Source organism: Saccostrea cucullata, unplaced genomic scaffold (genome assembly GCF_032062105.1).
Source record: "Saccostrea cucullata isolate Sc308-1 unplaced genomic scaffold, CSIRO_AGI_Scuc_v1 ctg4581, whole genome shotgun sequence".
NCBI classification, from domain to species: domain Eukaryota; kingdom Metazoa; phylum Mollusca; class Bivalvia; order Ostreida; family Ostreidae; genus Saccostrea; species Saccostrea cuccullata.
In genome coordinates this window covers 73,203-88,156 of record NW_026939111.1, presented here as the reverse complement: position 1 = coordinate 88,156, position 14,954 = coordinate 73,203, and the positions used below count along the sequence as shown (strand labels likewise).

General features: G+C 35.6%; 1 protein-coding gene across 1 annotated transcript; it reads right to left on the bottom strand.

The window, feature by feature from the left end:
* Positions 1-6: 6 nt before the first annotated feature.
* On the bottom strand, positions 7-12,555 carry LOC134252294 (uncharacterized; the record flags this gene model as incomplete). Its single annotated transcript, XM_062734734.1, has 4 exons — positions 12,477-12,555; positions 1,037-1,477; positions 604-816; positions 7-210 (listed from the first exon to the last, which is right to left on the bottom strand). Coding segments are annotated over exons 2-4 (858 nt in total), but the record flags the coding sequence as incomplete, so codon positions are not given.
* Between the last annotated feature and the right edge of the window lie 2,399 nt (positions 12,556-14,954).

Here is a 14,954-nt window from a genome sequence, read left to right as displayed (position 1 = left end):
GAATACAAAAGAGCACTGGAGTGGAAGTTTCTTTTCAATCTCGCTCTCCAAGTTTTCGAGAGTGCAATCTAATGCTTTGGACATCATTTCAAGAGGTACATCATAAGTTAGGTAGTCATCCTTTACATTCATGAGGAGGGAGATGTGGAGTTCTGCTTTATGAAATCCAATGACGGATCCCTGAACTTTTACTACTGGCGGCTCACATTCCTGGAACAGAGAAGAATACTTTAAAATAATAGACTCAATGAGCATTATTTAATTTAAGAATTGCTTGTAATTTTTGAAAGCAGTATATTATATAATGGAATAATAGTATATTAATATAAAGAATGTCTTTTTATTGTTGGAATACATTAAACAGGGATAAAATAAAGACAAAAAGTGCCAGTGATGTGACAATTTAGCTACATTTAACCCCCAGACCCCCTCTTTAAAATGATAGGAATGAAAATAACTTAGCTGGAAGACTTAAATATTATAGGCGCGTTTGCTATAATAATATGGTTTTACTGTAAATAAATACCATTTTGTATTATTTGATTTATAACATAAATGCCTTTGAAACAAGTTTATGAATTAAAATTGGGAGTACAATCTTACTTCAAGAACACTCTTAGAAGTCGTTGAAACAGAGATCTCTTCATTGAAGTTGGTCACAACAACATTGGTTATTGACAAGTATTTCCCAACAATGGATGAGTCACTCAAGTCCCTCCACAGGGAAACTTTAATACTGTCAGTGTCGTCTTTGAGAGAGACACTCTTTACACAGACATCTACTCCCTTCACCTTCACGGTTTTGGTCATATCCTCCTTCAATGAGAAAAATCAGATTAAAGATATAAGAATATGGTAATTTAAAAAGCACGGTAGTTGACAATATAATAAAACAATTTGTTTAATTAAGGATGTGTATCCAATATTTCACAGTTATTCTGCATAGGAATTAAGCTAAAATGACTGACTATATGTTAAAATCTGTAAGAGTAGTACATATGAAATTTGACTTATTTAAGTTAATACGGGTACTTACAGACACAATTCTGCCCTTGACAGAGACCAGGGACTTCACAGGTAATGTCTTGATGTCCTTAATGGGTCGAGTCATAGCAGGTGGTGGATTTGCAATCCTCGCACCTTTCTCCATAGTTGCATGTGGAACCTCCATGGCTCCTGTTTTCATGACTTTTGTGTTTTTGGTAATAATGACTGTTGGTTCATTTTCATTCTTGTAGATGTAATTCATCAGAATCACGGTGTTGTCTGCATTCAGGGATTTGAGTTTCGTGGTGTCATATACAGTGCCCTTCATGGCATCTGTTGAATCAGCTAGTCCAACTGTGGCACATTCCTTTTTTTCTCCATTGTCTGTTTGATACCTTTGAATAGTACCAACTCCACACACTTTCACCTTAAGGGGTTGCGAGTACGGTTTGTTTCCCTTGCTCTCTCTCAGTTTAGCAACTGTTAGCATCTGTAATAAAAGAAAAACAAGAGGCCCAAGGGCCTTGAATCGCTCTTCTGATAAATTGTACAACCTATCACTTGTATTTCAAGCCTCTAACCAAAAGTATCCTATTAAAGACCCAAGTTGCATCACCTGACAAAGTTTGATGATTCTTAGCCAATTAGAACTACTTTTTGGTCTACAATCTTGGAAATCACAAAATGCATCAAGTGACAAAGTTTGATAATTCTAAGCCAATAAATACCTGAGCTATTTAAAAGTAGGTCACTGTGATCTCAGAAAAACCAGGATGCATCAACTGACAAAGCATGATGATTCTTAACTAATAAGTACCAGAGATACTTAAATATAGCCATAAAATGTCGAAAGTAGGTCATTGTGACCTACATTTTGGTTGACATTTTTAGAGTCCCATGACGCATCTGCTGACCAAGTTTGATAATTCTAAGCCAATAAATACCTGAGATATTCAAAAGTAGGTCACCATGACCTACTTTTAGGTCGACATTCTCCGAAAATCCAAGATGCATCAACTGACAAAGTATGATGATTCTAAATCGATAAGTACTAGAGATACATAAATATAGCCATCAAATGTCAAAAAGTAGGTCACCGTGACCTACTTTTTTGGTCATCACTCTCCGAAAAGCAAATATGCATGGACTCATAAAGTTTGATGATTCTAAGCCAATAAGTAACGGAGAATACTTAAATATAGACATAAAATGTCGAAAGTAGGTCATTGTGACCTACATTTTGGTTGACATTTTACAGAGTCCCAAGATGCCTCTGCTGACCAAGTTTGATAATTCTAAGCCAATAAATACCTGAGATATTCAAAAGTAGGTCACCATGACCTACTTTTTGGTCGACATTTCCCGAAAACCCAAGATACATCAACTGACAAAGTTTGATGATTCTAAGCCAATAAGTACTGGAGATACTTAAATATAGCCATAAAATGTCAAAAGTAGGTCACTGTGACCTAATTTTTGGTCGTCACTATACGAAAACCCAAGATGCATCAACCCACAAAGTTTGATGATTCTAAGCCAATAAATACCTAAGATACTTAAATATAACCATAAAATGTCGAAAGTAGGTCACCGTGACCTACATTTTGGTCGACATTTTTCAGAGTCCCAAGATGCATCTCCTGACCAAGTTTGATGATCATAGGTTTGAAGGTAATCAAAATATGCCTTTTAAACAATTTGAAAACAAATGCCTGCAAAATTCTAAAAGTAGGTCATAGTGACCTACTTTTTCTTAAATATGTTTTAAGGTCCCATGATGCAGCAACTTACAAGATTTGATGATTCTAACCCTTTCAGTGCCTGAAATAATGGGATTAAATGTTTTGAAAAGGATAAGTCATAAAGTTCAAAAAGTAGGTCAGGGTGACCTACTTTTAAGTTTATGTTGTTTAAGGGCCCAAGATGCATCAACTGACTAAGTTTGATGATCGTAGGCCTTAAAATATTCAAAATATGCCTTTAAATCAATTTGAAAACGAATGCCCGCAAAATTTAAAAAGTAGGTCACCGTGACCTACTTTTGAGTTAACATGATGTGAAGTCCTAAGATGCATCAACTTACAAGATTTGATGATCCTAGTCCTTATAGTAAGCAAAATATGAACATTTTTATTAATTGTAAATTTAGGTCAACTTTAAAGTGATCTTGAGACCACGCCCTTTGCCCCAGGGTCATGCCTTGAACAATTTTTAATCTTCAACATATCCTGATCCTTGTATGCAAGTTTGGTGAAAATCTGCCTGGTGGTTCTGGTGAAGAAGATTTTTTAGCAACCAGTACTTTTTGTTTTGTTTTGCTGATTATCTCCCCTTGATTCAGGGTCCCAACCCTTATTTTAGTATAAACGGTAGCCCTTGGGCCAAGGATACCCTGTGACAAATTTGACACTGATTGGCCAAGGGGTTCTTGAGTTATGGCCCATATTCTAAAAAGTTAACACACACCGCACACCGCACACCGCACAAATGGCCATAGCATTAGCTCTTTGAGCCTTTGGCTCAGAAGAGCTAAAAACATGATTTGTTTTTTATGTTACAGGAAATTATCATCTTAATATTATTTCTTTATTTTTAAATTAAAATTTCAAATATTCAATTAATTAAGAAAAATAAGTACCCTAAATAATGCTATCAAATCTCTTTAAATTTGGATGGGTGTGAAATAGTAGCAAGAAAAGTGAATTATTAGGTATATCATACTGTCAGTATGATGTTGAAGGTGAAATACACAATAATACATTTGTATTGCTACATTATTTATGTTTATTCATTCTAATTAGGGTCAGTCGAGTATCCCTCTTTTTAAGGACCAGGATTAGTATTTAATAACTGAGTGAACTTATGTCAGTGCAATATACAGGGGCTTATGATCTGAAAAGTAAGCCTCAAGTGTCACCCAACTTTGAATTTGAGTTTCAGGAATGTTTGTGTATATGTGATCAAGTGCAGATTCATAGTCAGTAGTGGAACCTGTAGGTAGGTATCTTAAATTGAAGTGGGACATGAATTCAATGATGTTTCCTGCTTGTGATGAAAGATTGTCAGCATTGAAGTCTCCAGTCAATACAACATGGTTGGAATCTTTCAAACAGTCTTGAAACATATTTTGAAGCATGTTTTTGACAGTTTTCAGATTGGCCTTTGGTGGGATATACAAGAACATAAATAACAATAACTTTCCGCTGCGAATTTCAATAAGCAAGGAAAAGATTTGAATATTCTGTTCTCCCTTTTGGTGATTTTTTGAACAGTTAATGATTCCTTCACATAAAAAGCAAGACCATATGATGGTCGTTGGTTGCTATGTTGTGGAGAATCAAACCTATACATTGTATATCCTGGCAAAGAAAGTGTGTCAGCATCATCAGTTTCGATAAGTCTTGTTTCAGAAATTGCTAATACGTCAGAACTCATAAGGTTGAAATCCTTCTCCAAATCATCCTTGTGCTTATGAAGCGATCTTATGTTGAATGATGTTAAAACTGTAGAATGAGGGTCCTTTCTACCCAAATTATTAATACACATTTCCATCTTTCCCTCACATCTAAGCCTGTTCATCTCTTCTAACACAGCTGGTGACAGTGAAATCTTTTTTTCATTCAAATTTGTGATGTGTAGGTTCTCAATATGTGTAACCCTACTGAGTCCCACATAATGCATATGGTCATTTTTTCTTGTTCCAAAATTTATAACTGCAGACTTCATAGTTGAGCCTTGTGCTTTGTGAATAGTTTTGGCAGCCCCTAACCTTAGAGGAAACTGTCTTCGTTTAACATGATATGTACCATTCATCTGAATTTGAAATTGCCTCGTTATTTCTAATATCGGTGTCCAAGTTTTCTCAATTTCACTTTTGAATAGTCTTGCATATTCCTTGCGCAACTCCTTCCCAATGTTTTCATCATCAAATTGCACCCAAACGATGCTACACCTTGTTGATCCTTGCACGCGATAATCAAAGAGTTTAACTGTACATGATGCACCATTTGTGATTCCATCTTGAACATTAACATTATTGGTTATTTCAGCTGGAACTCCAATAACCAAACACAATACAGATGATAACCCCAGTGTTCTGGCAGAATCATCAGGAACTCTTGCTAACACTTTGGATTTTACAGCTTCTTCAGATGCTCCAATAACCCAGTCTATAGCATTTATACTGATTTTCTGCAAATCATCTGCCATGTCATATATTTTGTTATTGTATGACTGTACTTCATTTCTTGTGGTAAACAAATGGGGTATATTTTGTGTATCTGCAGTCTCAGACTTCACACATTGATATAGTACGGTAATGTCTTGTTAGGTCTTTCCACCTTTCTGTGGAAAGACCTATTGATTTCCTTCTGTTTCTTTTTTTCCTTTTTATTTTTTATTATTTTTCCGCCGTGTGATTTTGAGTTTCAAGATTTATCGAAAAGATTTTAAGTTCATAAGAATGTACTCCGTAAAAGATTTTCGCAGTTGACCCTGCGTATATGAACTATGACCCCTTTCGGAGTTATTACCCCTTTCGCAAACAAGCTTGTTATCGCTACTCCTCTGAAACCGTAAACCGTAGAGAAATGAAACCTGCACCAATGTCTTCGACTATTTAAGGGGACTTTTCAATCTATTCATTGTGAAAGTATTTGGTGACCCCTTCAATGAGTTATTGCCCCTGAAACTTTTGGAATTTTACTTTTAATTAAAATTTTTAAAAACGACAAGTTGTAGAGACATGGGACCAACTGCATAAGATTTATTGACAACTGACCTTCAAATTCATGTAAAGGTCAAAGGTCAAGGTCATTCCAAAACTGAGAAATTAAACTCTTTTTATATCTCCTTTGTCTTTTAACATATACTTAATGTCTATGCATCATTGATATGTACTCTTAAAACTATTTCAAAGATTTTATTCTTGTCCCCTAAAAATAATCCCTTGAAAAGTTATTGCCCCTTGTGCGAAAAACCTTGTTATCGCTACTCCTCTGAAACCGTGAACCGTAGAGGTATGAAACTTTCACCAATGTCTTCGACTATTTAAGGGGCTTTTTCAATCTATTCATTGTGAAAGTATTTGGTGACCCCTTCAATGAGTTATTGCCCCTGAAACTTTTTGAATTTTACTTTTAATTAAAAATTTTCAAAACGACAAGTCATAGAGACATGGGACCAACTGCATGAGATTCATTGACCTTTGACCTTAAATTTCATGTAAAGGTCAAAGGTCAAGGTCATTCCAAAACTGTGAAATTTAGCTCTTTTTATATCTCTTTTGTCTTTCAACATATACTTAATGTCTATATATCATTTATATGTAATCTTAATACTGTTTAAAAGATTTTGTTCTTGTCCCCTAACATTAACCCTTTTAAAAGTTATTGCCCCTTGTGCGAAAAACCTTGTTATCGCTACTCCTCCGAAACCGTAGACAGTAGAGACACCAAACCTTCTCTAATGTCTTAAGTGTCTTTAGGCCTAACTTCCATGTATAAGTGCGAAAGGATCTGATGACCCCTTATATGAGTTATTGCCCTTTAACTTCTTTGTACTTGCTATTTAACCTTATAACTTAAGAACTAAAAGTCGTAGAGGCATTGAATCAAATGCAATGTGACTCTTGACCTTTGACCTTGAAAATTTATTCAAGGTCAAAGGTCAAGTTCACTTCAAATTTTAATTGTTTTCTAAATCTTTGTATCTTTTAAGCCATTTTTAGTTTTATTTTATGGTATTTCAGGAGTTAGATATTAAACAAAATAGAAATTCGGAGAAGGTGGAAAGACCTCTTATTGTTCTTTGAACAATAAGTCTCCTAGTTCTGTTTGATTTCCTTCTCGCAATCTATTCAGTAATTCAGTAAATATCCTGTCATCCCTTTGGCGCATAATTATGGTTAATTCAAACAGTTTGAAATTGTCTCTCCACAAATTTGCTGCCAATGGACCATACTCTTTATTAGGCTGAGAAAAAATCCAACCATCCATGACAGGTTTCAGCTGAAACAGGTCGCCTACTGCAACAACACTTAGTCCTCCAAAGGGCAATGTGCATCCTTTAATTTCTAGCAGTCTAAGGTTTACAAAGTTAAACATGCCATGACCAACCATGGAAATTTCATCTATGAAGATAACCTTTAGGTTCATGTATCGAGTACGCATAGTATTCAATTGTTGCATGTCTAATGGTTTGTAAGCAAATCCTCTACCGACTGGAATGCAGAATGCTGCATGAATTGTAGACCCATTTATGTTATGAGCTGCCTTCCCAGTTGGTGCACAGAGAAGAACATGCAAATTGTCTGGATTTTCATGAACTTGGTGAGAATAAAATTTTAACAAGGCTTGATAAAGGGCTCGTGTTAGAACGCTCTTTCCAACTCCCGCTCCACCTGACAAAAAAGCGTACAAAGGCTCTTTCTTGGTTTTCAGCCAGTGTAACACATGATAAAAGAATTCCCTTTGCTGTTGATTAAGGTTTCTTAACATTTCCCTGTATGGTATGTCCTCCATTTCCCCCATTTGGGAAATTTCCTCATCCAGATTTTTTCGTTGAATTCCAAGCTCTAGGCCTATGTCATAATCCGGTGCATGTTTTCCAGGATCAAAACAACCCCATTTACTTGAAAGTGTTGATCCTTCTTCTCTATCCATTTCTTCCTCATGTTCTTTTGCTGTGCAATAAAATCTGTACACAAATCCTCTGCATCTACATTTAAAAGCACCTTTTCTATATCATTCAAAGCCTTTCCCCTTTGCTGATACTCAGAAAGCTTCTGTTGAATTTGAATTTCACAAGCCCTGTATCTTGCTTCAAAAGACTCGTATTTACTGATCAAATCTCTTTCTTCATTTCTCCATGGAGTAAATAACATTAGAAGTTCACGATAATGTTTCTCGCTGTCTGTTTCAACATCAAAATTTACCCATCTTAAAACCATGGGTTTTTTTCTTTTGACAATTTCTGTACCATTTCTGAACATGTAACTCTGAGCAAATTCACATGAATCTATTGTGACAGATATTGCATCATCAGAAATCTCTTCATCTGGCTCATTTTCAGGCAATTCTTCTGAAGTGTTCTGTTTGATTTTCTCTTTGTGATACTTTACATGAAACCAAGAGACAGAATCAGCAAGACAGATTCCTTCAAGAGCTTTTGGGCGTTGTTGATACAGTTTTGTGATATTGCCAGCTTCAATATCTGTACTGCCCTCTTTCAGCTCTTCTAAAACATGTCTAGGTTTCAATAACACAACGCGTTCATCTATCGGAGCAGTACTAATAAAAGTCACAGACCTTGATGTATGGCGCAATGGCATTTGAAGTACTAGATATACTGCTTCTTGAGCACCTATCTCAACGTGAGAAAGAAACTTGTTTCCTATACGCCTCACTTGTTGGCGAATATCAGAGTCATTCTGTCTTGCTTCTTCACAGGCATGTCGCAGCAGGTTGGACATTCCTCTCTGACCTTTAGAAATGTAGGACACTATGTAAGTAGCACACGCATATGCATCTAAAATGAACTTAATGTCCATATTTGCTTGCCAGCTCTGAAGAAGAACAGTATTGTAAGCATTAATTCTCACTTCATTGGGTTTTCGCTTCAAAAAAACTTTTTCTTGTTTCAAAGTTGATCTGACTGCCCTGATGTAGCACTCTTCATTCATTTGCAATTCTAATAAAAAGTCTTGAAAAGTCATTTCAATTTCAGACTCTCTAAACTTTGATGAATTAAGGTAAGCTACAATTTTCTGGTAAGACATTGCAGCTGTTGAGAAATGTTCATCATCATCATCTAGTGGTGTCAATACAACAGTTTGAGACATTGGGGGTATGGGGAACTGAAATCTACATATTGGTTTATTCTTTTCCATACAAGTCCTTGCATGACGATGTGTCTGGTAATTTATCAGGAAGTCATCTGCCCCATGCTTTTCACAAGTTGCGTACTTGTCAATGAATTGAGCTACTTCTTTGTACGAGTGGGTTTGAACAGATGGAGCATCTTTAATCCACAGAAGCATATGCACATGAGGAGAGCCTCTCTGCTGGAACTCAATCCTGTAGAAGAAGTCTTCAATAAAGCCTACAGGGTTTGTTTTGTGACTCAATACTTCTGCAAAGAATTTGTTGAATCTGAAGTCAAAATATCTTGCACATGTTACTGGGTCAGACTTTATGAGTTTACTTTTGTGTTCCCAGCTCATTTCTTTGATTTCCTCTTCTGTGTAGGTCACATTATCAATAAGCTCTCCTAGTGTTTTAAGTAAGGGTGTCCATTTTGTTTCCGCTGCAGAAAATGAACAGAACCAAGTGGGTAAACCCAGCTGCCTGATCATAGCGAAAATGTCCTTTTTTGCTTTTTCCCAGTAAGGAGGTGATCCGCGCAGATTTCGAAGAACATGAAAGCCTTCATTCAAACGAACAATAGAATCTGCTGTCTGTGAGTCAAGTATTTGTGCGACAGTGTATTTTTTACCCTGTAGTTTGCACTTTCGAATAGCCAACATGACCTTGTCCTGGATTTGCTTGATTTGAATTCTTTTCAACTTGTAAAATAGATTTGGTATACACTGTGCACATTTCCTATCTACATTTCGTAACTCCCATTTGCAAATAGTACTGTAATGCAGAGGAACTGTTCTTGATTTGTTGTCTGGTCGTGCTTCACCACAATAGATGGTTGGAAATGATACGAATTCTGCATTTTTATCTTGAAATATACTAAGGGGGCTAAAGTTTTCATCAGGGGCAACACTCAAAACCTGATTAAATTCACGGAAGTCAATACTTTGCATTAGAGTGTCCGTATTGCCTGTCGGCCTATCATCCACACTACCTTCTTCTGTCCAAGTGTCTGTGATGGTTTTTTCCCCTGAATTTGTGTTCAGTGTTGCATTTAAATCATTTTCGCCATCTGAATCAGTATCTTGGCAATCCCAGGATTCATTCAATTCTATACCTTCTGCTTTGAATAAAGTACTATTTTGTATCAACCATTGTGTAGCTGCAAGGACTTTCTTTGGGCGTATTCTTTCAAAAGCCATAGAATGCTTAAAACTCAAACTTCGCTTGAATTTCAAAGGTATAGTCTCATTTTCACTCAAAGGACGAGGCAATTTTTTAACGGTTGCGGTTACGTCAGCAGGAACATTTACAACATTTCCTGTAATACTCATTTGGCCACCCCGAGGCTTTTCCCTCAACTGCATAAATGGAATTCTTGGTGCAATGAGCCTTTCTTCAAGAGGAGTAATGTCCAACTCTGGTGGTTTGGCAGGAAATTTTAAACCATTCATAAAAGAACATGGTGGAATTTTCTCTGCTTTCAAATATGTATGACAGGTGTTACATATAATATCTTGCTTTTCGATGCCATGCTGATGCAAGAAATATTCATTTATACCTGTTGCTTTCCTGACCGAATGTTTAAACCAAATCTGAGAACAACTTTTACACACAAAAGATGGACCTGTATTAACAGATGAGTGAAATTTCCTTATCACTGCATCATGTTTGTGAGATGAATTGATACTGTTCTGAGATTGAGACATTTCTGTACAACATGTTTGACACACACTTAATGGTTCAATATTGTTCATTGTTAAACAACATCTATCCTCTGCTTGTCTGTGGATATATCTTTGTAAAAGTGGCATCATTTCTACTTTAGCAATTGAAACTGTATACAATTCATATGCGCCTTCCTCGCACCCAGAGAGCTTTCTCAAAAGAGCTTGTAAATTTGAAAAACCATTCACTGTCAACACTACAGAGTTACCATCAGCATCAACATTTCCATTAGCATCACGTGCATGTGGGTCAAAAACCTGGAAACAACTTCCTGAGGAGAATACAGCAACAGAACTGCCTCTGCATATAAATATACCTCCATCTTTGGTATTTGAAAAGCACAAATTCAATGCAGTAGCAAGTGAGAGAAAGGGACCATTATCTTTAAAAGTGACTTGTAGTTCCCCTGAATAAACTGGTGAAACAGTTACATGAAGTAATTCATTTTGAATGCAAACATTTTTTGGTATGTCCTCTGGGTTAAGATATTCATGTGGACATGTTTTTCTTGCATGTTTGTACAAAATGTCACCTTTCTCGAGTACAATTTGAACATTATTTGCATCCCAATTTTCCAATTTTTCTTCATTAATTGCATTATAAGCAATGCAAACAAGAGAATTAGCAGTACATTGTTTACCTCTGCTATAGTCTGAGAAGAAATCTGATCCCTGATGAAAAGTAGCAGATACACATTTCAATATTACAGGATATTTTCTTGCATTGTGTCTCTGTCTTTTTTGTACAGATTTCAACCTATCTGTTTGATAACTATCAGAATCTTGTAATTTTCTTTTCTTGCTACCCTTCATGTCTCATGAAAACAGTATTACAGCATTCCAAAAAAGTGTTCGTTATATAATGTATTAAATACTTACATTTCCCCTCTAATCTTATTTCAAATTAAAATTCTTATCTCTGATTCCTAAATCAATTTTGAGACCATCATAATGGCAATTCTTTGCAATTTTCTGATCATTACAAAGTTCCCCTTTCATGACAATATATTCTTTTGAATTAAAAGAAAATATGTTTTCATTCAATTACTGAAGTAAGTTTAGATAAGACTACAAAATAAATATTTTGCTGAAAAAAACAAGCAGGAAAAAAGTTCAATGTTCCACGTCAAGGATAAACCATTCTGAGAATATTTCCACACTTGAAATATATCTACTCTTGAATGTCAACTCTTGAGATAGTTCTTGTGCCAAAGCAATAAAATCGTGATATCAAAAAATATTTCCAAATATCAATTGAGTTCCACTCTTGATTTATAGTAACATATTAAGAAATACCTGTTCATAAATTTCTGAAAAAATATATCAACTCTTGAATGTCAACTCTTGAGATAGTTCAAATATATCAAAGCAATGGAATCTTATTAATAATATTCCAAATATCATCAGAGTTCTACTCTTGAGTTATAGGAACAGAGTAACAAATAAACAAATGCATAATTTCCTTTAAATATATACTCTGGAATGCACACGCTTGAGATTATTCATGTGTCAAAGCAATGAAATCTTATTCATATCCAAAAATATTTTTTCCCAAATATTAATGAATCGAGTTCCAGTCTTGAAATCCTCGCTCAGATGTCAATATTCTCGAGTTAATTTACGTTTGGCTTTAAAACAATGGATTCTTGATTTGCAAATTGCACAAAAAGTACGTTTTCCTCTTGAATATGCTAGATTTAATTGAACATTTACAAATACATTACATATTATTTTCTTGCTGCATGTTTACATAAATATTTTAATCTGTCAATATGGCGCTCAACCCCTTCGATGGGTTTGTTGTTTACATACACTTACTTTATTTTTACATTAATCACTGCACTAAAAAGTAATACTTGAGAACGAATGTGTAAAATGAACGCATTAGATCGTGAATAATTACCTTGAAGTGATTTGTTGAAGGATTATATCAGCTGTTTCAGGCACAATGTTCTGCGACAATCTTCTCCGTGTTGACAAACAAGATAGCGTGGCGCGTATGAATACAGAGAAATAGTGCGCTCTTCAGTGTCAAAATTATAAATACACAGATACTGTTCCTTGAGAAATATCATTTTTCCCATACTAGTCATGTCATTATATGTCATGCAAAATTGCTTAAAGATATACCTGTTTTAAGCGCGATTAATAGAAGAAAAAATTGAACTATTTTTTGATAAGTAGTAAATCGCCTAATTAGCATAATTTTCAGACAGCGAAGGCAGAGCCTTCCCATAATTCCCCTCGATGATGATTTCCACCCACGTCTGGTCCCCTGGCTCGCCTTTGAAGTAATTAACTTGCGAATGAATACAACACCGGTGACTTTCTTCTTAAAGACCATTTCTGTTCTTTTAAAGATATTGGGGTGAAATTTTGATGAATAAGAAATAGTTGTAAAATTCTTTACGAACCCAAACAACAGTCTGTAATTCCTTTAAAGTTATGAACTATGTTTTATATCGAAAGGTTAAGAGTTAAGATTTTATAAACGCTCTATAAACTTCCTTATTTCACTGTGTACAGATATGAATCTTACATCATTTTCAAAGCGAATCGCGATAGCTTTTACGATGTTTTAGCATATCAGGAGAAACATTTCTTACACTGAAAAGCAAAATGATTTTGTAAATGATAGTGATTAGAGGTGTCCGCCATTACTCTAGACACTGACTTACCGAGGGTGACTTACGTCACCTCGAAAAATGGTAGGTAGTATATTTTGTACAAATATGCATCTGATCGTTGATAATAACAAGCTGGGGAGATATTACTTTTCTAGGCTTAAACCTTCTGAAAGCATAATGTTCATATTTCTCCGAAATTTTTGGTTCAATCTATATTTGTGGGTAACGAACCCGATGATATATTGTGAATCTTAAAATTTCGTTCGTCTTTTAACATAAACATACGCACACACATAAGAATAGTAATTAGTATATCTTTGTACAAATATTCATCTTATCATTGATAACAAGCTGGCGAGATATTAATTATTTATGCTTAAAACTTTAGAAAACATATACCTCCGAGATTTTTTTTGCTCAGTCTGTATTTGTGGGTAACGAAACCGATGATATTGCGAAGTAAATATTTTCCCACAAATAAATTATACAATAGTTAGAATTTTCAAAATTGTACTGAAAAATTGCTTACCACAAAGTATGTCCAGAGGTTTGCTTGGGTGAATTCGCACGGCGCTTGGATCGCCTATTATGGTCACCTTCTGGAGGTGACACGCCGTCACGTAAACGTCTCTCAGCTAGCTCATCCGAACGAACTTCTATTTCTCTGCAGGGGAGAGTGCATCTCCTTATTGGTATGGAACACGTTAAACATACGGCGGAGAGGCAGATAAAACCTATGCACATAACTTTGGCCATGTTTGATTTCATCATCTTGGGTTCACAATCTCCAAATTAGTGCCATGAGGGTTGACCAATAAAAATCACTGTTTTATCACCCCTTTACCATAAATGAGCCCTTTTTCACTTTATCTCATCTGGGGTTCAATCTCCTAATTTGTGGCGTGAGGTTTGACCAATAACAATCAAGGTTTTATCATCGTGATGCTGAGGACTAAGTTTGGTAATAATAATAAAGCGGTGGATCAAGGTGTTTTTTAGCTCTTCTGAGCCAAAGGCTCAAAGAGCTAATGCTATGGCCATTTGTGCGGTGTGCGGTTTGCGATTACTTTTTAGAATATGGGCCATAACTCAAGAACCCTTTGGCCAATCAGTACCAAATTTGCCACAGGGTATCCTTGGCCCAAGGGCTACCATTTATACTAAAATAAGGGTTGGGACCCTAAAACAAGGAGAGATAATCAGGAAAACAAAACTAATAGTACTAGTTGCTAAAAAATCTTCTTCTCCAGAACCGCCAGGCAGATTTTCACCAAACTTACATACAGGGATCAGGATATGTTGAAGATTAAAAATTGTTCAAGGCATGACCCTGGGGCAAAGGGCGTGACCTCAAGGTCACTTTGAAGTTGACCTTAATTTACAATTAATAAAAAAGTATATATTTTGCTTACTATAAGGGCTAGGATCATCAAATCTTGTAAGTTGATGCATCTATGGACTTCACATCATGTTAACTCAAAAGTAGGTCACGGTGACCTACTTTTTTTAATTTTGCGGGCATTTGTTTTCAAATTGATTTGAAGGCATATTTTGGACACTTTAAGGCCTATGATCATGAAACTTAGTCAGTTGATGCATCTTTGGTCCTTGTACAACGTCAACCTAAAAGTAGGTCAACGTGACCTACTTTTTGAACTTTATGACTTCACCTTTTTAAAACATTTAATCCCATTATTTCAGTCACTGAAAGGGTTAGAATCATCAAATCTTGTAAGTTGCTGCATTTTGGGACC